Raw genomic sequence first — 26138 nt, forward strand, 5'->3', positions numbered from 1 at the left:
CTTTTCCTAACAGGATTTAAACTCTTTACTTTTATAAAATATTAAGAACAGGAAATGTTATGAACTATTAAGCAAAATACATTAATATTTCAAGATAATATACATGAAAGGAAATAAATCAGAACAATGCTTCAATGTTGTGAAAGTCAAATAAGAAAATCTAAGCAATTCTTGTTGATATGCTTCCACTGACTAGGACCATCACACTGACATACCTCCTGTTTCACACACAAATCAATCAACTCAAACACACACTTCTATCAATATGATAACAGAGGTTCAACTCTTTGGTCAGTCTTAGCGTGACTGCCTGGCTCTACAGCAAGGCTTTTCATAAAAGATATACAAAAGATATTCAGAAGATATACATTGTGCTCTAAAATCAGGATGAGAGAAGACCACCTCACAGGATCATTTGTTGAGGATGAAGTGCAAACAAATAAGGAAAGGGAATAAGTTAGAAAAGAATAAAATACACAGACTGACTTCATGCACAGTGTTTAGCTAAGAAGCAACAAGAATGAAAACATACTACTCAACAGTAGCTTTTAAGTAGTAAATTCAGTATTAAACTATTAGTGACATTAACTAATATGAAAAAGTACAGCAGATGTAGATAGTGACATTGTATATAACAAGGAAAATACTGTATTCTACACTTTCCATGCAATTAAAGACTGCTTAAAATCTCTTTGAAGTCCATTTCTGATGGCTGCGATTGATAGGAGCTTAACAACTGGAAGAGAAGAAAGGAAGAAACTTAAGGGATGTACTTGGAGAGTTTTTGCATTTTGCCTGTACTTTATTCTTGAACATTCTGAAGCTGCTCTTGTTAACTTGAGCCCCCATTCAGCAAAGCACTTAATCACATGCCAAAATTTCATTGATTTCAATGGAACTTCGGCTTTGGATTAAGTGCTTCACTGAATTATATATTATTTTTCACTTTTCCTTACTTCTTTATGAATTTAACTACTCAGGGTAATGTATTACTCAGTGTAGGGTAAACTGTTGGTTTTAGGCAGGTGACATAATAACTGGAAACATCACTGTCATTTAATTAAAATAATTGATAAACTCTTAACTATGCATAATGATGTGAATTGCAGTAATAATAAAGCTTCATTTTCCTTAATAGTTTTCAAAAAGGAAGGATGGAATGAGAAGGCATCAATATTGCTAGAACTCTCTCTGATCTATGCCAATGGAAGAGTAGAGCACGTAATTTGTCTTTTTAAAAATAATCTTATTTTCCATCCAGATGTTACAAATTAACTGAGAATTTACTCATTGCATAGGAAAAGTTACATAATTTTTGATGAGTTATCATAACCCACTAATTCTTGTTACATTTTGACAAAATCTAAAGAAACTGATCTGTACACATGCATTCATATTAGTTGCCATTTCTATTTGCACTGCATTTTTTAATATCATTAATTCATCTGTAGCTATTCACCAATTCTTTGTTGTTTAAGGAGTTCCTAAATTTCAAAAGCTCTTAAGTGCCTTTAAAATATACCTACCTAGATGCACGTCAGAGGAGAATGAGGAGTGAACTGAAAGACTTCAGTGTCTGTCAGGATTATAACTTCCAGCTTCAGCCTTCTCTTATATTTTAGGTAAAGAATGACTGAAGAATTATTCTTCCTGGAATCCTTTGCTCATCTTCATCTGCCCTGCCTAACTTAATTTCTTTGCTTTGCTTAGTTCCACAAAGCTTTTGTGGAACTATTTATTTCATTACCTTCTCTTCTTATGAACCCTATTCTAGCTTAGGGATATCATGACTGCACTTGGGTCTCATTTCTCATGCCACCTTTCCTTGTCCTGTAGTCAAAAAGACAATGCCAGTGAACATTGATAGTAAGAAATGATGTAGCTTAAGGAAAAGGTGGGAGGTGCATCTCCAATAGGAAGATCTATTAGCATAGATCAGGGTAAACTCATTGGAGCAGAGATAAAAACAAGGTTCATAACTAGGTCTGTAAAATACATGGTCAGATTTAATCAGTAATCAGTATGCTTTGGAATAATTTTGAGCAAATGTGTAAGGCAGTAAATGTGAACATTTTATTTCCAAAAGTTTTTGACAAGAGCTTGTCTGGAAAAGAAGCAAAGAACAGTCACAGGTCAAAATGGTATTTCTGCACCAGAAATAAAAGAGCAAGGTGAAATAGTTGGCTTCTGCCATGGAAACAGTAACTGTCAAAGAATCTCAGTATTCTGTAGAAAGTCACATACTGTTATCATTAAGGATTTTCAAAGAAAGTGAAAAGCAAGTAGAAAAATTTGCAGGTGAATTTTCCCCCCTTGCTACGTACAAGAAGGCTGTGGAAATGTAGGAGTCATCAGAGCCCAGACATATAGCTTAAGGAATAAATTAAATATTTGCATGGATAACAAAAATAACTAGTCATAATGATTATTTCAGTCACAAGGACTAGATGAAGCAGTGTGTGAAACATTAGCCTTCAAATGATTTTATTTCTTATATTTGAAATAATTCCTTGAGTTAGACTTATGGTAAACAAATGCTTTTAGAAGAAAACTATTTGCAAGGGAAACTGAGACACAATTATATTTTAAATTATTTTACTCTGTACATTTTTCTAGTGTTAAAAGCCATACACAGCAGAGAAAGTTATAAAGGATAATGTTTAATTTCATCTAATGAAATACAAAACATTTTCACTATGACCCCAAATTAAAAATTTTAGTACAGTGTTCTTTTAATCTAGTTCAGTTCCTTGATCTTACTTTTCACTCAGCTCTATCAGCAGTTGTGCCAGCACAACAGAAGGGATGACACAGGGTGGGAACAGCAGCCCAGGGAGGGGGAGGCAGGAAAGAAAGGGTCAGAACTGGATAAACTAACCTTGCTGCTAAAGAAATGTGTCCATTATCAACATCAACACATACAGGTAGTGTTGCTCCTCTTTACTGCAATTGTTTATAGAAATACAGCTAAATGTGACAGTATACAGCTGCAAACCCAGATCTATATCAGTGAACTAAAGCAACTAGCTAACATGGTATTTTTAATATATTATATGAACACACATAAACGAAGTTAACTGGAAGAGCTTATCAGCAGGAAAATACTCTTACCAGTATTAGTCAATAGAATGAGTGAGGTTCAGCTTTGAGCAAAAGACACATCTCTTGTAGGAGGAGATGGAGAGCTGACAAAACTGTCATCTTCAGGGGTAGATTCAACAGCTGACAATGATTCGTAATACTCATCCTCTCCATCCAGTACTTTGATTTGGCTTGAAAATAAACAAACAACACTCCTTAAGTTAAACACTATCAATATCTTCAGAAATAAATCTACTCTGTGGATGTAAAAATGAAAAGCCCTACTATAAGAATGAAAAAAAAAAAAAAAGATAGGATGATTTGATGAGAAAGATACAGCTTTTATACATATTCCAACTGCTATTACATTTTGTGTTCTGAATGGTTCTGAGGATCAGGGAAATGCAATATCATCTTTCAGTTTGGGACTATAGAATGAGAGAACAACTGCTTGCACCAAATGGGCATTTAATTTGAGCAATGTGTCTTTTCTTTATCTGTGTATGTTCCAAAAGTAGGATATGATTTTGGTATCGTATTTCAGATGATGGTTTGCTATGAATATAAGCCAAAGACTACATCATCAATATTTGGGAAAAGCCCTATTGACAGCAAGGGGCTTTCATTTTTCTGTGATGTCTGATGAGCACTGCAGTCTGATGTTCGTGTTTTTATTCCCAGAATACGAAGTTTTTTAAACTAGGGAAGGAAGAGAAAATAAACCAAATCTTGCACAGTCTTGGAAAAAGTTGGACTTTAGCTTGACTAAAAGACCTCTTGATAAAGTTACATTCAGAAGTTTAATAAAAACCAGAGGAAAAGTTACAGAAGGTTCTGGTAAATTTTTGGACTAAATGTGTCTGTAAGCACCCATCAGTTCTCTCTGATGCATGTGATCAGGCAATGAACATGCTGGCAATTGCATAGGAGCCAGCCTAGTTTATTTTACCTATACCAGGAGGTAACTGCTCATGTAGCAATGAGAACTGACTCGGTCCAACAGAGAAGGAGCAACTCCCTTTTGTGCAGAGTGGCCTCTCTGTCAGCACCTCACATGTGCTCCCCCAGGACGACAAGAGGCGCACTGCAAGTGTGCTGCTGTGGGGCTGGCAGGGCTTCTGGCACTGTTCTAGGTCACAGGCCTTCACAGTCCTAACACCCTTCATCTGGCACCTTTCACCAGTGTGAAGCACACTTCAAAATATGAACAATGCTATTTTTTTGGTAGTAATAGTACACAGAGAGAGCTGGGGAGCATATTTTATAAGAATCAGTTCTAGTGTCTGCAGACAGCAGTACATGCAAGTTTTACATTTGCTTCTGCAGAAAATGTCCAATGTCAATGCACAGAAATATGTTGTTTATTTTTAGAAACCTCTCTAGAAAGTTTTGCATATTCTGTAATATCACAAAGGACTTCTTCTGTTTACAGTTGCTTAGAACTAAGAAGATAGATATTTACCCAAGTTTTCTTGGCTTCCTCTTGCTCCCTTGATATTCTAGAGTTCCCTGTGGAGAGGGCCAAGAACATACAGTCAAAGCAAAGCAGCAAGTCGTTAATTTTTAATTCAAAGTGATTTTGTGTTGAATGCAAGCAGATGCTGATAATATCAGAAGTCACAGCATAATTTTTTTGATCAAAGGGCTCAAGTGAGCCTGATGAAGCATGCATCTTGCTCGTCTTTGATAAACCACATCAATTATTCACCGTGAAGGCAGACATCCTGACATGAAAGCAACAGATAAAGAGCATAAGCACATGTTCAAGACGAGAGCAGAAGAACGTGGGGGTGGGGCTGGAGGGGCTGAAACAGGTATTAATAACAGAATTATTAACTGGAAACAAAGCCAGTAAAACAGCTTTATTGCCACTTTGAACTCACATTTAACTGGTTATAGTACATGTTATCCTCAGGGCTATTCAGCATTTTGGGTTGCTGACATCGTCGACGAGGTGTTCTCAGCTTCTGTTCAAGACAGTTTTCTGAACCTACAGTAAGATAACACAATTTAGTTTTAAGCTGTGCCAGGTGCTGTGAACGTCTTAGCACATTTTAGTCTGTAAACAGTCTTTTCTTCTGTCCTATTTGGTCCTGGATTTATTAGCAAGTCTGTTCTATTCAAAGTAAGCAAACAGAAACTTGGGAATCTTTGTTTTCTCTTTTGAAACTTAGCTCAAATGCAAGTTTTTATGCAGAACTTAATTTTCACTTTTGAACATTTTTTATTCTTCTGTATATCTGGATCACACAGTTCCTTATTCCTTTCACACTTTTTCTTAATATCTTCTGTTATCTAAGCAGGAAATGAGGTATATTGTGACTAGCTAGGAACGTATCATTCAGCAGCAACAAAATAGTTTTTCTACAGCACACAGTAATAAAGTCTCTTGACTGATGGGACTTAGTCTATTATCATCATTTTCTTTATATAAAAAGGCTACCTTCTTGACATGGCTCTCCGTTTAATCAGATTAAATGAATCAGTTTGGAATTACACTTTCTTCATATAATTTGTGATGTGCTGTAAAGTAACAGTTGCTTAAAGTCATCTGGAAAGCAGAATTTAAAGATGAAGGAAGTATTTCAGAAGGGTTTCTGAAAAGAACTAACAGCTTGCTGAGTTTTGTGGTTTTTTGGTTTTGGGTTTTTTTCTTTTTGGGGGGGGTGTGTGATTTGTTTGGGGTTTTTTATGGGGTTTTTTTTTTTTTAATATCATGGAGAAAAGACATTATGGTGTGCTCTATTTTACCAGGTATTTTCCATGATACATACTTTGGATTACAAAGTAACTATTTTCATAAAGTTGGTAAGTTATTACAAGATACTATAGGAGTAAGGAAATACCCTTTCAGATGATTGTCCCAATGCCTATGACTTTTCTCATATCTCACAGTTAAAAATTATTTTAGTGACAGTATGAATAAAAACAGGGTTTGGCAGCACTGAGGGAAAAATATACATCTTATATATTTGCATTCCATACTGCACAAAGAACTTGCTCCTACACAAAAGACCAGGTCAAGTAGCATGAGTTCCTTTAAACACTTCAAAACTGAAATTAATATGGCTTTTGCAGATGCAGGGCTCTAATCTCACAAATCCATTGACAAGATCTGGCCTTAAGGAGAAGGTAACATTACAGAGGAGGTTTATTATGCACTCAGGCTTATAGTTTGTACCTGCAATTTGAACAAGGTGGAGGAGATGGTTGAACTTTGGCCTTTTCAGCCAAAAGACTGACTGTTCTGAGAGATTTTCTCTCTTTCACTTTCTTCTGCTCAACAATAAAATTTAAAAAATATGAATTTCCTCTCAGTGTGCAACTGCAGTGTCTGCATGGGAGAGAAGCACTTGTTCCATTCCATCACAACACCTGGGGGGGATGGTGGGTTAAATGACCACCAGGGAACTGACTGCAGAGCTGGGTCTAAAATTCTCTATAGAGAAAGCTTATATTTATCCACTAATACAAAAAGAAAAAAAAAAAAAAAGGAAAAAAACAACCCAAAACTTTAAAACAATACACTCGTGCTGCATGCTAATTTAATACCTAATGCTTCAATACTTCATACTTTCAAGTTAAGTAAACCTTTATATTTTTGCTAAAGAGATTGTGATGGCTGAGCCAGAACCTTTGCTACTTGTCTATATTGTATACAAACAAACAAGGCAGAAGCTGTACCAGAAAATACTTCTGAGGAAATTGGATGCCCAAATAATATTTGTTTTTTTGAAAGTTTTTTTCACTATGATTCAGATAGGATATAAATGCAATTTTGTTCTCTCTGAAGTTTGAAAATATTGCAGAAGACCTGTCGTAACTACACTCTAGCCTCTCTCTGCTCTGAAAGTTACTCAAATTGATCTTAGAGCTTCCTCCCTCAGGACAGCAGGGTCTGCAATTTTTGTAATCAATATTTTCAGTCACAAGGCCAGGTGAGTTTTTTCGTACAGCAATATAGTTTTTGAATATCTCTGTATGATTTTTTTTTCATTCTGGAAAGAGGCTGGTATGAACTCAGGTACTCACTGTTCTGCATAATTTCACACACCTCTCTGCAGCTTGTCAGAAGTAAAAACACAGCACACAAATATTTAGAAATTTTTAGACAGTACAATAATGTGATGGGGTAGGTTTTTTTTCCTTTCCCCTAAGTGCTCTTGAGGTTTTCACATTTAATGTATTTCATTCATTAGGATTCTGAGTCACTAATATTTTGCTCTACCTTTTTATCCTGACATTTAATTATTTCTGTGTATCCTATGGGTGGTCTGCAGCTTGTGTTCTCCAAAGGAAATACCCTTTCAGTGGGCCCATTTGTCTTAGTTGCACACTACATGAACAGTACAAAATCTGGTAACATTTATCATGAACTACCATATCTGGAGAAAATGGTATTAACATGTGCTCAACACTCAGCAGTTGAATAGGCATTTTAAATGCTGTTCTAAAATACTTTGCTTTGATGACAAACTTGAAGCCACCAATAAGAAAAAAGTCACTTGTAATTTAACAGCAATAGTAGCAGCACCAGTATCATTAACAAGGTATTGTCTATACTTCACAGAAATTGTGCCAAGTCCCTCTGGCATGTCCAGGCTCCTTAGTTTGCTACAAATTTAGAAACCAGATGAGAGGGTGAGAACATGCACTTTCTTCAGGTTGTCCTTTAGCACCACTTTTTAAGGAAGAGATCTGACCCCCTTTTGTCTGAAAGAAAACCTTTTCTTGAAACTCTGAGCACAGAAATTCCTTAGGTTACAATTTCTTATTTGGTAAATCAGTGCAGGAATAACAGAGAGTAGGCAAAATGCTTTCTGCCAAGTGCACTATGTCAGCTGATCTAAGTATAGGGTAGCTGAGGTTCTGGGCATCCTCGTTTCACTTGAGCTCAGAGAGGCCAGCACATGGGTGAGCAGGCTCTTGTGGATGCTTCCCTAAAGACACCACAAAACTGGTGTAGCTTACGGTGAAGGGAAATAGAAACTGGCTACTGGGTCAATCTGTTGAAGTAGAAAGTATTTATAAGCAAAGAAACTGATGGTGTTTCTGTTTAGTCCTCTATTACCACTGTTGGTTATCCTTTTTATTTCTTTGATACATAAGAGCCCAAGCCAAAAAAAAAAGACTTGCAGAGCTCAGACAGATTAAAAATATATTATTTTTTCAAGTAAATGTGAAGCCAAACATTTGAGATACATTTTTATGAACTGGGAATTACATAGCTGGAAAGCAGTGTCTCCGGGAGAGACTTGGAAACTACAGATACTCAGCTGAATATGGAATAGACTGGTTGTAAAGAAGGAAGACTACTCAACAGAAACAGAAACACAGTTTTATTGTTATGTGCAGAATTAATTTAAAGTGGATGCAATAAGGGGCAGGATGTTTTGAGAATAGGAACAATTTGAACTCTGAAAAATCTGACACATGGCAAGAAATATAAGATTATTCTACTTCATTATTTTCAAAAGAAGGTGAAGAGGTGATCTGAAGCAAGTGCAAACCCCTATATAGAAGGTGGAGGGTTTTTCACATTCAAAAACAAAAGTCTAGATAAACTAATGGTTAGAAGCAGAAGAAAATTTTAGACCAGAAATACAGCATATACTGAAAGCAATCAATTAGGAGAAAAAATATTTAGCAGTATGATGGAAACTCAGGTTGAAACTAGAACTTTTAGAAAAGGCATGTTTTGACTTAAGCAAAAACTATTGAAGATGTGATAGAGAACACATCTATTTTAACAAGAATTAATTTCTCTAATGTGATTTTTATTAGAAGCCTCAGTCTGCAGAAGATCTTTATTGATCTTTTAAATTCTGGGATTAGTTTCTGAATTTCCATGTGATTCTTCTTTGTTTTCTTATGGCTGAAATAGAAATACTTTTCTTCAGTTAGTCATCATATCCATTATACTGACATTTTTAAATGATATCTCTTGGCTTGGAGATGATTAGCACCTTTCTTTTATTGTGTTTAGATTTTTCTGTTTAAAAATCCATCTTTTCCATAAGTGTGCAAAGGACTTTTTCAGGAATGCACAAACTGCCAAGCAGTAAGATTTAACAAAGGACTTCAAACTACTCTTTAGCACTGACACATGGACTTTTGCATCTAGGATTTGGGCCCTGACCAATACTTTCAAAACAGTAGTGGCAAAAATATATTTTTCTAATGATTTCCCATGTGGCAGATGACTCCACTTGATATTCAGGGAAGATCTCAGATGTCCTCATGGTCCTGGTTTTCTTAGTATTGAAAGCATGGGTACCAGGCAGCCATGTCAGAGGAACATAATCATCAGATTTTGCTTGCTGAAATGAAGTTAGGGTCTCCATGAACTCTTAATGACTAAACTCTTGCTTCAAAAACCTCTTGATACTGATAATCTTGCCAAACATTGCCAATTTTTCCTATATGTATAATTCTTCACAGAAATGGTGAGGAAGCAGCTTAACTGCATTTGGAACTTGTAAAATAAACTTATGTGAATCAGATTCTTTTAAGGGTAGTGCAGCACATCTGGGGCTCTAAACACTGGTTGACATCTTACTTTTTTTGCAAGGAATGCACACAAGGGTGCTTTGCCAATGTGTCAGTGCCCTGAAGAGGCCGTTGCAAATTCCCTTGCTGAAGGGACTTCATCCACCACAACACATATTGAAGAGTGGAGCTGAGCACACTCATTTTCCTTCTGAGGCCATTTACCCAAGCAAGTTTGGGAGGGGTTAGTCTTCTTTTCTGCTATAGATGAACACAAACCTGGTATCACAGGAAGGGTAGTTTTTTCCTAATTTCTCAAACAAGGAGATTTAGAGTATGAGAAGGGGCAGTTTGTCAAAGGAAAGGTAATGAGGCCACTTAAGGAATCATATATATTATTAACAGACTAAGCAAATAAAGTAGAGAAATCACTATGACAAGAAAAATAGTAAGCATGTAGCTGATTTCCAATCTATAATATCAGATGAAACATGAAAGTGCAACTCTTAATTATAAGCAAATATTAGCACAGACTCATGGGATCTCATCATAACATCTCAAGGTCTACATTCATGAAAATTTAAGCAATGTTTAAAATCATGTTAATTTGTTCTTTGTTTGTTTCTTTTCCTGCCAGTCTAATTTATTCCAAAAGACTTTGGTTCTCAAGCCTGGATATATTGATCATGCCTATGTAAAGCATTGTTATAGCCTGGGGAGAAGACTTTTGTGGAAAAAACTTGTCTTTGTTCTCCTTTGATAATTTATATGTATTTTGATGTTTTCAAGTTTCCAGTTTTGAATCATTTTTCAAGGCAGCAAGTTAACTTCACTTTCCTTCTTGAAGTCTTAGGCAAATGCAGAAATGACCTCACAGACAATGATAATATACATCCTTCTCCTGGACTGGATGCTAGTGGATAATTATGTGCAGCATGTTGATTTCAAGGAACAGCTACATTTTCCTGTGTGCCAAGGAGAGGACTCAAGGGGCTAATGATTCTGGTCCCACTCATATCAGTGTTAAATGGGACTGACTGAACAACACTTACACAGTAAAAACTGCTGCAAATTAACTAGACTTCATGATTTTCATTATTTTAGCTTGATTTTTAAAAAGAGTGATTTACAAAGGGCACACAACACTATTTGGCTATAAGTGTTCATACAAATGTATTTTCCTTCCTTTTCTATGCCATGATTCTCCACCATTTGCACAAATTTTTATCATACCTTAAGAGCAAAACAGGAATAAAATGGGAGTAAAATGAAAAATGTGCCTGGGAAGCAGAGTGAATACTCAAGCAGTTAGTCCCCACTGAGCTCCTGCTGCATTTGCCTGCCATACTCAGTCCCATTAGTGCAGAACTACCCTGCATATCCCTCTACTAAGCTGCAGTCAGTGTGACTTTAGTACGAGCACACATTAAGGGATACCTGGCCCATATCACAGGGTATTTGTACATTGCCTGTTAATGCTACCAACTATAAAAGTATCAGAAACAAGGACAGGATAACAGGTCTAATAGGCTTCTCTAAACACATACTGTAGAGTAATCTGTAGCTTCACTCAGAAATAATGAAGTTACCCTGTCTGTGCAACATACTATAAATTCAATTATATTATGGTAGTTCTGCAAAAATGCAGGAAGCTGATAGAAAATAAACACACTGTCTCTCTAAGATTTTAATCTCAGTACAGGCATAACCACACCAAGAGACAACAACACAGAGTAGGTGAGAATAAAGAGCAAGACTTCTTGGTGACTTGAGTAATAAAGTATGTCTTCATTATGTTCTTTTCCCTTCTGAAGTTAGTAAGAGGGAAAAGAGAAAGCTATAGGAAAGAGGAAAAAGACAGAAAAAGAAATGATTAAGTAAGGTACTGAGAAATTGAGGAAAAGAAGAAAAGGGAATAAAAACCATTAATGTGCAGCAGTAAAACCTATGTTCTGCCATCAGAATATTAAATTAATCTAGTAACATCAGGAGCCTGGAGGCATATTGACATAATACTATTAACAACTGTAATTCTCTCCAGAATATTTCATGCTTACCTACCAGCTTCAGATGTCCACAAATGTTCAATAAAGCCATCTATTCTGTTGATATAATGAGATCAAGTATGATGGGAACCATTCCTGCCACCAAATTCCCTTGGTCCCTTCCTGTACATAAGAGTGTCCAGGAATATTTATAGGAGCTGGCACTCTTCATGCTGCTAGTGACATGCAAGCATGGAAAGAACAATAAATCAGATGTGCTTTGAGGAGTTACAAGATCTCAGCCCTTGCTAATTCACAAAGTATCTTACTGAATCTTCACGTAACTGTTGCTAATGGAAAGGATGCTAACTACTTTTTAAAATATATATATTCATGCTTAGAAAGAATGATTAATCCTTAGCAACCCCAGTGTACTTAAAGCTCTTACCTGGATTAATTATGTAAGAATAATATATTAGATTTAATAATTTTCAGTGTCAAGTGCTCAAATGTAGTTATCCAATTCACTGAACACAGAGAATCTGAAGGAGTAAAAAATCCTATAGAAAGATATAAAATAAAACAAAACCAAGCTTCACTACCACCTTGGATCCCCCACACAATTGTGGTGAACTAGAATTCTGTTTATTCAGATGGAGTGTGCTCATAGTGCCAAGAGCCATAGACTGCTAGGGAAATTAGTGTAGCCCCTTTGATGTCATGTGCATCCCAGAATCTGTAACACACTGCTGAATCTGTGAGCATATCCTTTTGTTTATAACCCTAAACAGAACCATTTGAATACACACACACTGAAAGAACTTGTAACAGAAGCAATGCATTTTCTCCTACCCAGTGATTCATTACGTACAGCTTCATTTTGGATACTGCAGTTATGAGCAAAGCCATATGCTTTAGATTATAAAGCACACTAAGCAAATCAGAAGTTTTTCAAGATGGTATGTAAAGGCTGGTTTTGCATCTGTTTGTTGCCAACGACCCAGATGACACTGTAATTAGAACAACAAATATTTTATGTGAAGTCAATCATTTAGCTGTCTCTGAACCCAGAGACAACGGCTTTTAGATACACTTTGTTGGCAAACAAGATCCATAAATAGTTAGAATCTTGGCTTTTGCTGTTTTTTTTTCTTTCCAGCACAGTTCTGATCCTTCAGTATTTGTCAGTTCTTTCAGTTTCTATTGTGAGTGATTTGACTGTAGAGGAAAAAAGGCAGAGATTAAACAAAGCATCCCAAAGAACTGAACTACAGTGACTAACATGGGTAAGATTCAAACCTGTCAGCAAACAGCATGCTTCTACAAGTATAGTCCTGAAGATGTCTTCCTATATGTTGAATATACAGAAGCCCTTATAAGCCCTGCACATGATAACATGTAATAGCAGGTTCCTCCAGTGTAGCAATTAGTCAAAGTCCAAGAGGTTTGCACAAATACAACTGTAACTTCAGGGTAAAAAAAATCATGCCAAACCATCTCAATGGCAGAAACTACTTCTGGGCAATGCAGAAAACTTAACTGATCGTTATTTTTCTTTCCCTCCTCAAACTTGACCCAAGGTGGTTGTGGAAGTTTTTTGTTAATTCATAAAATCATAGAATGGCCTGGGTTGGAAGGAACATTAAAGATCATCTAGTTTCAACTCCCCTAATATAGGCAGGGACATCTTCCATTACATCAAGTTGCTCAGAGCTCCATCCAGCCTGGCCTTGAACACTTCCACAGATGAGGTATCTACAAATTCTCTGGGCAACCTATTCCAGTGCCTCACCAGCCTCAGAATAAAGAATTTCTTCCTAATATCTAATCTAAACCTATTCTCTTTCTGTTTGAAGCCATTCCCTTTGTCCTGACACTACATTTCCTTGTGAAAAGTTCCTCTCCATCTTTCTTGTGAGCCCCCTTTTTAGATACTGAAGACTGCAATTAGGTAATTCCAAAGCCACCTTTTCTCCAGGCTGAACAACCCCAATTGTCTCATCTTTTCTTCATTGGAGTGGTGCTCCATCCTTATAGTCAACTTAGTGGCCCTCTTCTAAACTTGGACCAACATACTGATGCCTTTCCTGTGCTCAGAAACCCAGAGCTGGATGCAACATTCCAGGTGGGGTCTCACAGGAGCAGAGTAGAGGTGCAGAATCACCGCCCATGATCCGCCAGCCATGCTGCTGAGGATGCATCCCACAATACAGCTGGCTGGTGATCTTTTCAGAAGAGACGGTTACTGATGAAAACCAGATCATTCTGGGTGTGCTGGAATTACGACATATCATAGCCTATTTCCTAGTTCTAGAACACCTCCTTAATACAATAGCCACCAGGTGATAAAAAATATCTATCTCACATTATCATGTGAGCTAAGTCATGTCTCTCTCACTGTTTGAACAATGTCGTATGATCACTACAAGTTAATGAAGAACTTCACAGCAGAAAAGTCTACCGAGAGCAATTAAATATGAAGAGATCACTTCCAGATCAAGACATCCCTGAGCCACAAACCATGTTTGGCTGGAGAGTGTTCTGGGCAAATATCTCTGCTTGCCCTACTTTTATACTATAGCTTAGGCTTTTCCTCTTGGTTACTGTGAGAAAGAGAAAATTAGGATAAATAGACTTGGATGGGACTGGAAATGTTCTTTTTTATGTGTGGGTGGGTTTTTCTGTTTGTTGATTTTGTGTGTGTGAGTCTGTGTGTGTGTCTGTGTGTGTACGGTTGCTAATATTCGAATGACCAGGAAAGAGATCAACATACATTCAAGCAGAACAAATACCTAAGAGGCTGAGGTAACTTCTCACAAGGAAAATATCAGAATCTTCACTGTAAAGATATTTCAAGATCAACTTTAACTGTTTATGGCAGGAAGGTTGTATTACACTTGCCTCTTTGCTAGCAGTGCACCAGACCAGCCTGAGTTCCTGGAAGCTGAAATTCTGTGCAAAGATGAAGACAAAGGAAAGCCAGTAATTCTTTAGTTTTCTGCACATGTCCCATTTTCCCTTCTCCATGAGTTTTTATCTGGGGTACTAGTCCTAAAGTAGAAACACCTACCCTAGGGACACCTACACAGGCATCGTGCACACAGAGGTTTGCCACAATGCAAGCTTGTCTCTTCAGCATCATGCCATGGTTGGGACTCAGACTGTTGATGTAGTTTATTTATTTAGTGAAGTTAAAGAAAATAGAATTAGAAAGACTCTCAAGTGAATGTGTTGTCCTTCCCTGTCTTCCAAAGTAAAACCATGCACCATGTCGGAGGTATGAGAAATTTTCAAAATTGCTCAGAAACAAAAGCTTTCCAAAAATTCTCACAAATACAACATAAACAATGAAGCAACTCATGATACTTCTGCACAAGTACATGGCAGCTATTTCTTCAAAGAAGAATTAGGATGATGATTTAGTCAATATGATTAAATAAATAGCTTTGGCAACTTTAAAATACAAATCCTAAATAACATGACAGTATCATCAATTTTAGAGATAGTCTCCAAAACACATTTGGAGCTACTAATACCCAAGTTTTCAAACTGCAGATTGTGGATCTTAAGAGCTGCATCTCATGTGCTAATATGCTTCAGAAAATTCACTAGACATTTGGCACTGGTTCATCTTGTGGATGCTAAGAAAAGGAAAGCATATGGGGAAAAAGATGAAACAAACATGAAAAGTAAACAGTGAGATTAACTTTCAAAAATAGTCAAAACATTCAGTGCATTAAAGAAGAGTAACAAATCACAAATACCTTCCTAGTACTACTTCTGTACAGAGCCAACTACTGCATTTGCCAAAAATGCATCATACAATTGTGAGGAGTTAGTCTGTGCAATCAAAAGTAGGGCAAGAGGCAATCTGTAAGTTCACACTCTGTTAAGATGTGGTTCATAATGGTCTGTGTTTCAGTGTTGCTGTTGTAGCATATAGCCTGGATATATTTAAAGGTAATCCCTCACCTTCTTCCGAACTGTAATAATAGCATTTCTATCCCATGCCCTCAGAGATTAAGCCACTTGATTGACTTTGAATTCCGGACACACAGGAAATTTGTATTAATTTAGCATAATGATGAGGCGCAATAAAGGCTCTGTGGAACCACAACAGCACAGTCTCTAAGGTTTTGTTTGTTACAGAAACACAATTTGCATATCTAAAGGCTTGAAACCATGGGTCCATATTGATACAACTAGTATCTCAAATTTGAGTGTAGCAGATTCAGCATATATTTCAAAGAATAAATGGTAGAAGCCCAAGATAAAACTCTCAGTAGATTTCTTTATTAAGAAAGAAGGTCTTTTTCTGAATTCAAGGTAGTTGGCAGCAGTAACTTTTAAAGGAGGTATGAAAGCAAGCTTGACTGAAGCTTGTAAAAATACAACTAGTTAGATATATGCTTCCTGGTGTTGCTGCAGTACATTGGTCTGACATTTGTAAATGTTGGAAGTAAAGGAGGTATCTTGGCTAGATAAAGGAAACTAATGCTGCTGACCTAAGTTCTATAGCAATCCATTTCTTTTAAGGGGTTGTTATGTGCTACTGAGGCCCTCAATTAGTGATAGTTCAGAAGTGATCTACATATCAAACTCAGGCCACTAAATTCTGAAGGAATATTTTGAAAGAAAAACTGAAGAAACATAAACAAACTACTCAGTAAACGACAGATTTTGAAAAATAAGCAGGAGTAGGAAAAAACCTTCAGGCTTTAAAGATGTCTGTTAACCTGTGAAAGAGCATCTAGGTTTGCTTTTTGTACTACTTCCAAATCCAAATCACAACCTTTTATTGACAACTCACACTATGAATCTAGTGGAATAATGCTAGACACATAAAAATAAAGGCTCATGATTTTCAGCAGTGCAATTCCTTATCTTTCATCTTGAAGTAGTAGATGGGAGTGTCCAGTAATAGCAAAGTAAACTCAGAAAATGTAGAAGAGATCTTTAAAGAAAAGTGAGGGAGGTCTGCAAAGAATTACAACCCTGGGATCTCAATAATAATATAGCAAATTTAAGCTATGTATTTCATGGTATTTAGCAACACTACCTTTAGTAAGAGTTTGAGGAGTGCAAAGCACACAGAATATATGTAATTTTCATCCAGTCTTACCTAAATGCTTCTAAAGAAAATTTTGGTGAAGATTTCAACTCATGGGGGCAGAGGAAGATGTACACATATAGAAATAAAGTAAGTTGACCTCCTGGTATTATAGTGACCTGCTTATGTTGTTTTGTTCTAAAAACACTGTTCTTGACAGGGCACAGCTTGCATTAATCTATCAGCTCACTGTATTATAGTCCCCTCTGAACACAATCTTTGTACTTGAGTGTACTTTTTAAAAATGGTAAATGCTACGGAATTAGACTCTTTATTTCTCTCATAAATATGTGACTAATTCAAGTGACTTTCATGACATTTTATTCCTCAGAACATGATGAACTCTTTTTTAGAAAAATGAGCATTGATTTCAAGGTTCAGACTGAGGCACTGGAAAAGGCTGATTTTTAAACCATTACAGCTTACCCCTTCTAGAAAATCAGGCTCCGCCATCGTGTGTTACTGCAGGTACACAGAATTTCATGTCACTCCAGAAAATACAGGTTAAGTGATTTCTGGAAATTTTTTGTGGAGTTGATTTAGATATGTTTTTACCTCCTAATTACTACAGATATCTGATTTTTTCTCAACCCCTTTCTTACAAGTCTATACTAGATTCTTGGCTGGTATTGAATAGCATATCCCTACAGAGCAGCTTGTGATATAACATCAAAATCTGTTTGTGTCCTGATTCTGTACTTGGGTCTGTGGGTATTGCAGAGTATGCAAAGTTTGTGAATTAACACTTTATTAATTACTCTGCACTAATTCCTTGCGTGAATGACCTACAAAGGAACTTACAGAATTACAACATTACAAACTGGTGCACTGCAAGTGTACCTATTGCCACAGAATGCCACTTCCGATTTCTCTCTTTTGGATGGCCAGGAAGTATGGCCATATTAACATAACTCTCTTCCATAACATATCCTGCATCTCAGTAGGACTAATTAGCTTAGGCACGGCACTGCACTCATCCAGTTATTCTGCCTCCGGGTCTGATTCACATCTAGCCTGAACAGCTTTGCGAAGCATGGGCATGCGTTGAGTTGCTATATCATAAATTTATATTAGGCTTACACTTTACTAACTTTCCCATGAAGACAAAACCCAAAAATCAGCTTTACCCTTGTGAACACAGTCATCAAAGTCTCCTACTGAAGTAATGCCATAAAAATAATGAAAGTATCCTGTCCCCAGCAGGATGGCTCATATCCTGAAAACACTAACATGGGTGCACACCTTCACTACTCAAACTAGCTCCTCTGAAGCCAGCCCCAACATTAGGCATATGAATACAAGGGAAAAATTGGAAAGTATCAGAAAAACACCTTGATATTAACATGGCTTAGAGAAATAAGATTAAAATGAAAATCTGCAACAGAATTTTAAGTCCAGTCTTTAGAAAGGACTGGCTTAATTATTCCCATTATTAAAGAGCACTGTGAAGTAAAAGGCTATGGGCAGAAAGAAATATGCATTTCTCTTCACTCGTAGAAGATATGGTAAATTTTTAAAGTTCATTATTCAGTCTATCTACACAATACTCAAATTAACTCATGAAGCAGTCATAAGTCAGAGATAATTGAGAGCCATATACTTTCTACCAACCCACAATAATATGTATGAGTACTTAAGGCTAACCTTTGATGAAAAATTCTTATGCTAGGTTCTTCAATAAAACAAATGTAAGAATAACTTCTGCTTTCATGGAGAGTATGAATCAATGTGTAGCTGCTCATCATTGTCTGAATTAAATGAACATAAGACTGTTGGCTGGACAAAAGCAAATTGAAGATAATCAGCTAAATAAAGATAAATTTACATTTTCAAATAATGTACAAACCACATAAATTATTTCAAAGAGACACATAAAACTATGAGTTTTGAAAGAAACTTAAATTATAACATAGAAAAAAGGAAAGAAACATGACTTGTGGACACTAAGGTACAATTCATTGTTTGCTTTCACAAGGTAGAGCAGCAGAAAATTATCTCCCTCTTGTCACACATTTCATTTTTGATTACGTCATTTTGCATTATTAGTAACTTCAAAATGCAGACACAAAAATAAGAGGTCCCAAAGATATTTTTTTCTTCTCTGAAGATTGCAACTAAGAGAAGAAAACTATCTATAACATCACACATGGGAAAACAAGGTTTTCAGTTTTTACTGCAAACTCATTCATGCCAGCAGTCTACATGAAGGCAATGTGTTATCCCACTGCATAATGATGGATCATGTAAGGTTCTTATAAGATGGCACCAATGTTCCTTAAAATATGTTATTTTTAGTGATTTATCCATTTTTCTTACTCTCAACCAATAACACATGTTTTTTCAAAACAAATTACTGTTCTCCCACCATTTTTTTTAGTATTGTTCACAATATTATTTATACAGAACCAAAAATCCTTATTTTTATTTGTAAAATACATAGGAGAGGTTAACTATACTTATCATACTTTTTTTTTTTTTGCATTCTGCATTTCAATCTCTGCTATTAGGACTTGATCTGGAAAGTTTATGCAGAGATACAAAACATATTAGCTGTTTTGGCATATGAAGTCTTAGCTTTACATGTTTTGTGTATTTATTTTTCAGAGAGTTACGAGGTTTCAACATAAACCCTTGCAGAGTAGGATGTGGGCAGGCTGGCTACATAGCAGCTGTGTGGCTGCTGTTAGGAGGAGGTGCCTGTACCATCTGCCAGTGCCAGCAAAGGGCCAATGTCTTCATTACTCTTGTCCTCTCTCTTTCCTCCAAGGCTGCAGACAGCCAGGACTAGGACAACCGTTTGAACACACACAGAATGTGAGGGATGAATTTCCCAGTTATCTCTGCTGAAGAATTAAATTCTGATGTCTAATGATGACATTCTAAACATTATCATTACTTATTTCACTGCAGCTCAACGCACAGAGAGGAAGAGAGAGTAATTCCTACTATGAAGAGCTCCACGATATATTGCTCCTCTTTTACAAGAAACAACAGTAGCTTGTGCCACTGTTCAAGAAAGACTTGAGTGTCCAAACACTAGCTGGGAACCTGGGCTCAGCAAAAGAAGGCTGAGCTCATCAGAGTTCAGTGAAACACCAAGGCAAAAGAGGGTCCAAGGGGACCATAGAGCTGAGAGAGCACAGCTGATTACCTTTTCTAGTTTTGTTTCTGGAATGAAAATAGTCCAAAGCAAATGTTTCATGTCCTATCATGTATCACACCACTAAAGAGGCAAGAAAGTTTGTCCTTCATGTAGAAACAAAAGGACAAAATCAAAAATCTTGCCTGCAACTGTGTTTTTTTTTATAATTTTAAAGAATTTATGGCAAACCTGTGAATAAGAGGTACTCTGCTACTGCCAAAGTGTAACTACGATGGCACCCAAACATATTTCTAACATCTAATTAAAATAGAACTTTGGCAATTTAACTTGGAACATCAGAAGAATGTGCTTATTGTCCACACTCAATGAAGGAAAAAACTCAATGAATGACATCACAAAAACAGACCATGTTTTGGATTGTAGTTTTGTTTTTTGGTTTGTTTTTTTTTTTTTTTTTTGGCATCAAAAGATAGCATTTGAAGATGAAAAACTATTGAAGTAGCATACAAAGTCAATAAAATGATCTCACTATACTTGCCAATGTGCATAAGGAGTTTTATATTTAAAAATAGCCTAGTACTTAGTTGTGTAAGTTCCAAATGGCATTTAATGGATGAAAATGCCTAAAGATTTCTGAAAGGTGTTCCTACATTTTGGCCATTAGCATTCTGCAGCAGGATAATTTAAATCTTCTTTCAGTTCTGGGTACTCAAAATCACAGTCCTCCTTACTTCTAAAGAGGAGGAACTTCCACCTATGGGGAAGGAAAGGGAATCATCCCAATAAAAACCATAAAGCACAACCATTGATAGGCCCTATTCAGGAAGTGCCACAACTGACAACTGTAGAGTGTCTAAACTGAGCTATAAGTTAATGAGGCTTCTTTTTTATCAATGTGTTCCCTCACCAATACTGGAATTTTAGGGCAACAGAAACTTGTTTTTTGTGAATTCAGGTCATATTAACTAACAGTTTCAGCTGAAATAACATGAAAAAACTTCAGAGATGTTGAAAGAATTCATTCTGGCATCTCAAAAAACAAAACATTTTGATTTTGTCACAAGGGGACTCCTTTCCCAAAACAGAGGAGGTAGTGCTGCCACCCCTGATATCCAAAAACTCAGTGATTAAGCCATGTTCTTAGATTGTGAAAGATGTAGCTTCAAGCACCTCCTTTAAGTGATTTGGTACAGGGACCTGAACCCAAACATCTTGCTTCTCAGGAGAGCAGCCTTATTGATGGGTTAGAAAATATTCTTAGGTAGGTTTCTCTCAGCCTCATTTGTTGAAAGTGTCCCACTTTACATAAAGTAGTTAAATATTCATTCAAACAGAGATTGAAAGCCAGGTGCTGGCCCCCTTTTTCTCTGACTGCTCAAATTACCAGGATCTCAAGTCATTCACATGCTCTCTGTTTCTGTGGCCTACTTACTATTTAATATACATTCCACTGATGGGAGAAAGGGGAGAAGGAGAAAATGCTTCCTTCTCTGAACTTCTGTATTGGCCTTGGGCATAGCCCAGACCAGTGAGAATATGGATCGGTGAAAGTTTTGAGCCCTACCTTTGGAAGGACAGTAGTATGGAAGGTAAGATTATCACTTCTAATACATAGAGTAGATAGAAAATAAAGTAGTGCAATGACAAGAAATAGTATTACTTAAAGGAGAAAGAAGTGAGACATCTGTATCTATTTGTATCCAATGTTTATCCCTATTGGCGCAATTAATAAAAGCTATGCATAAATCACACAAAGTTCATTAAATCCACTGGCTCAGGCTGCTGACTAATTGGTAAATACACACTCGGTAAAAATGTAAAATGTATGCCAACTCCACATTGTACCACATTGTAAAGCTGTTTTCTAGTTAAGAAGTCTCTGCTTCTCTGTGGCTTTTCCAACAGAGCTTGATTTTCACAGTTACTGATCTTAGGGAAACAATAATGCCCAGAACTGTGCCAAAAGACCTTAGAATAGGAAAACAAAAAGCAACTCTATCAAGTTTACAGAGACCAAGAAGTTTACTATCCCCTGCCTAGGGCAATTTTCTAATTCACCCATGAATTTAAGAACTGCTGATGCCTGCTCTGTACAATTCAACAGACTATTTAAGGCACTTCAACTCTTTTATGAATGTGGCCTTCAGCACTTGCTTCTGCAATGTTGCCCTCATGTAGTCCCACACAAAGTTATCACTGCCCAGCAAAACTTTACATCTTTTAAATTGATCAATTCTGATAAATTAAAGGTCTGGGAACTATGGAGGCCTGTGCAGACAGGCAACTGAACACTACCAGAATGAGACACAAACAAAACCAAATTATAAAAAACATGACAAGTATGAAAGTGCCTGAGGCTGGAGAAGGTCACAGAAGACCATGTCCACTCATTTGGACAGGATGAAGAATTTGTGCACTTCAGAACATTCTCCTTTTCAGAAGAGGCCAGCACCCAGCCAGTCACAGATTTTTATAGATAGGGAGCTCAGCAAAAGGTTTTAATATTTACAATACCTGTGCAAAAATCCATGGAAAGCCTTAAATGAAGGGTCTTTTGCTACCATCACTGAAGACTCTGTGGACAGCTTTCCTGACATCAAACAAGCCCAGATGTAGAGAGGCCTTGGGAGCTAGCCCAGTGCTTTGACTGGGTCTGACCTCAAGTTTTCTGTATTTACATTTTTTCCAAAACATGATTTAGAACAGATGTCACTGGACACCAGAGCTCTTCTCCAAGGCTGGAGTAGAAAATAACAGGAAAAGAGGGAGATAAAGACCAGCTCAATTTACATTACATAAGAATATTGATCTGCATGGCAAAGAGAGGGCAGAATCCACACATTTCCAATTTTAGTTTAATTAGAGTCACAATCAAACATCACTGTTGGTTTCTCTCTATTAAGGGTCAAGCAAAAGGCTTAGTTTGATTTTGAACAGCCTTATAAACAAGTGGAATAGTTTGGTTTAGGACCATCACTGCTTGTATTCTCTATTTCTACCATTGACTTTGGCAGTGCCTGAACAACATATTAAAAGCACTTGCCTCAAACCACACTTATGGAGTGCATGTTTGAGACAAAGGATGAAATAATGTTGAAAAACAGTATTATGAAACTGATATAGATTTAATAGTGGCTAAATAAAATAAATGGGAATACGAAACCCCCTTCTCTAGACAATGTGTGGTGAAATAATCTGTTTGCAATGGAGGGAAAAAGCTCAAAAAGAAACATTTGGAAACAATACAAATGACATATGGTCCCATATGTTGAATCCATAATGCTTCCTAATTCCTTCAGGGTAAAATTCACCCTTCTCCTGAACAAATTCCAAGTAATTGAGATTTGCTTGAGAGGAATGTAGGAAGGACTAGAATCTTCCCTCCATACACAGTCAAGAGTAGACTATGAAGCAGCTTCACTGCAGTTGCCGTTTTACCCATGGCTTGAAGCAGCACTAATAATGTTTTTTGATCCTTTTTCTAGGTAATTATAATTGCTGATCCATAGGCTCATCATCATCTCTTCTCCTTGGTTGAGTCTACTCAGGACATGCTTTCTCTGTAGGGTGCTCCATGGTAAAGAAGGCATGTGCTCAGCTTTCTGAATCATACTAGGACAGCAGTATAGCTGGAGCTGCTTTAAAAGTTTTATATATAGCAAGCTGCATGTTGGTGCTGATAAGGCATACTCAGGGCAATTATGCTCTGAGTATTTTTTGGTGATGCCTTTACAGCCCTTAGGTATTTTAGATACAGGATTTCCACTCATAATTCCTGGTCCTACACTGTTCACCATTCCCTGGATGAAGGAGTGAAAGAGGAAAAAGCCTGCAAAATCTGGCAACAAGTTTTATACTCTTAGCTAATAGATTTTGTAAGTGTGCTGAACACAATTGGTTAAACATCTATCCAGCAATGAAAGCATCTCATATCCAAATGCTCTGAATTAAATTGTGATATAATAATTATTACTGGAATTTTGTCATATGTTGAATGGCTGCACTACTCAGAATTGAGGCAACTGCCTAGGTGAACAAATTACTGGAGGTAGTTAAGCAGTCACAGTTCTGTTGACCCATCACAGCTCTGGAAAGCCAGGCTGCCTAGAGCTAAGGTACTCACTTGCAGTTTTCATTGCTGACCCATATGGGTGTAACTTCACACTGCAATATCTCTGTTTGCACATGAAAGGAAAACTTTTCTCACAACCCTTTTTCTTACAATAGGAATCTTTGGGTTGTTCCAAACTTCAGATGCTCCAAAGATGGAATATATTGCTATTTGCCTGGTCATTAAAGTGAAGCTCAATGCCCCTTTTAAAGGTCATTTATTTATTAAATTGATTCATTTTTGCCATGTCTAGTCTGCTTCAGGTGCTAGTAATTAGCTGTATTAATTGATCTATTTTGTTTGTATACAAATAGTTTTGAAATTATATGTTATTAAATGTTATGCATTAGTTTTCTTCCTCATACTCCTTTAAAATTTGTGTTAAATACCATGCCATCCTCAGCCTGCTAGGAAAATACATCTTTGCCTTTTGTTTTTGTGTTTAACCCAGTTGTGGTGGTAGTAACAGGAACTACCTGTGAACATTGGAGGGAGTAACACTGCAGCAACTGGCATTTCCAATGAAAAGTGACCTATGATATGATGCCTAGCTTTTTCAGTTCAGCTGAAGTCCATCAACAGAGAGCGGTATTCAAAAGGTAAATTCATGACTGGTATCAGAGAGAGATAAAAAATTGTAACAGATATGAAATGAGATCAATCAAGTCACTAAAAAAACCCCTTCATTTAGCTGATATCTTGCTGTGAAACGAGAATAAAGGCAGAAAAGCCATTGTCCCTGATTTGGTTGGTCGAGGGAACTAGGCAATATGCTGAAATAAAATAAAAATTTTTCATTTAATTTTCCTTTAACTATGATTAAATAAAGCACAGGCTTATTATTTCCTGCATTCCTCAAAGATACCTTTGTTCTTCACTTTGTAAGTCAAAGCTTGCTTTAAGGGAAGTTTCTAGGGAATCATAGCATGGTTAGGGCTGGAAGTGACCTTGAAGATTGAGTTCCATCCAACCCCTCTGCCATGGGCAGGAACATCTTCTGCTACATGAGGCTGCTCTAAGCCCCATCCAACCTAGCCCTGATCAGTTTCAGGGGTGGGGCATCCACAGCTTCTCTGGGCATGCTGACATTCTTAAGCATTACATCCTCCACAAACCAATATACCCAAACATACACAGAGGCATCTTGCAGTGCCTAGGCACAAGATGAGGAGGCTGAAAAAATTCCAGGCTGCTTCTCTGAGCTGCTCTGTAAACTGGCAGCATGTGACACCTAGGAAAGACATTTTCCAGCATCAGACATCAGCTACAATATCCTATCCATGCAGCAGGATTGCACCTGAACCTCAGGATTCATGAATAGTGTCATGAATGGTTTGCAGGCATTGACTTCTACAAATAATCAGTAATACTCGTATCACACACATAGCTACCAGTTAGTGGTCACAGTCTTCTGGAAGCCTTTTTCTCAATGGCAGAAAAATCCACACGTGTCTGTACTGAGAACCCAGGTTTCAGGAAAGGCGCAAAAATGGCCAATAAAATGATGGTGTGTCCTGCAAAAGATCTGGCCGAGTACATAAAAAATGGCTGTGTCAAGTACAGTTTAAATGAGTTCCTGTTCTTGAGTATTATCTGAGTTGACTGAGATGCTGCTTTGCTACCTTAGTGACCCAGCTGCCCAGCTCAATAGTGCTGCCCCAATGACATTGATCCACAGCCAGTACTAGAGCCTAGCATTCAGACCTATTACACAACCCAGGCTTACAGAAGGAATTTCTACTACACAGAGGTGCTGGAGCTGTTGGGAGACTGTCCTTGTCTTGCAATTAGTTTGGAAACCACAGCCCAAAGGCAACACAGGCACCATCCTAGGGAAGTAGTGTGTGCTCTAGGATTAGCATTTTTTCAATCCAACTCTACTCATTTGGGCTCATCTCCAAGTAGAAGTTGAAGTCCACCAGAATACATTTTTTTTTTTTCTGGAATACAGCTATAAAGCTATCATAAATACAGAGGAGGATAAGGGCTTTAGATTTCTGAGTTGCCCCTGAAAGAGGGAGAGATCTTTTAAATCCATAGGCAGGGATTAGGAAGTACTTTGTTTCTCCAGCTGGAGGACAGCTAAGAGTTATCCAGACAAAAACTACAAAAGACAAGGAAGGATGTAAAGAAAGCATTTAGGTTCAGAACCACAATAAACTCCAAGAATAAACTTCTGCCCAGTAAATTTCTAGAGGTCACTAAGCCAACCTTAATGCTGACCCAAGATGAGTTTTATTATCCTATAGATACAGAGCC

General features: G+C 37.1%; 1 protein-coding gene across 7 annotated transcripts in view; it reads right to left on the reverse strand.

The window, feature by feature from the left end:
- MYO3B (myosin IIIB) overlaps positions 1 to 26138 on the reverse strand; it is a 226599-nt gene that overhangs the window by 32622 nt on the left and 167839 nt on the right. For 6 of the 7 annotated variants that reach the window (XM_053981863.1, XM_053981862.1, XM_053981865.1 and 3 more), the window contains 3 exons: positions 4965 to 5071; positions 4544 to 4590; positions 2920 to 3272 (listed from right to left, as the gene is read on the reverse strand). In XM_053981863.1, coding sequence (XP_053837838.1) covers positions 3140 to 3272; positions 4544 to 4590; positions 4965 to 5071 — 287 coding nt within the window. In that variant the 3' untranslated portion in view covers positions 2920 to 3139. Of the gene's footprint in view, positions 1 to 2919; positions 3273 to 4543; positions 4591 to 4964; positions 5072 to 26138 lie in introns of those variants that run through there. The other variant, XM_053981864.1, reaches the window with a different exon arrangement.

This window comes from Vidua macroura, chromosome 7 (assembly GCF_024509145.1).
Source record: "Vidua macroura isolate BioBank_ID:100142 chromosome 7, ASM2450914v1, whole genome shotgun sequence".
Classification (NCBI taxonomy): domain Eukaryota; kingdom Metazoa; phylum Chordata; class Aves; order Passeriformes; family Viduidae; genus Vidua; species Vidua macroura.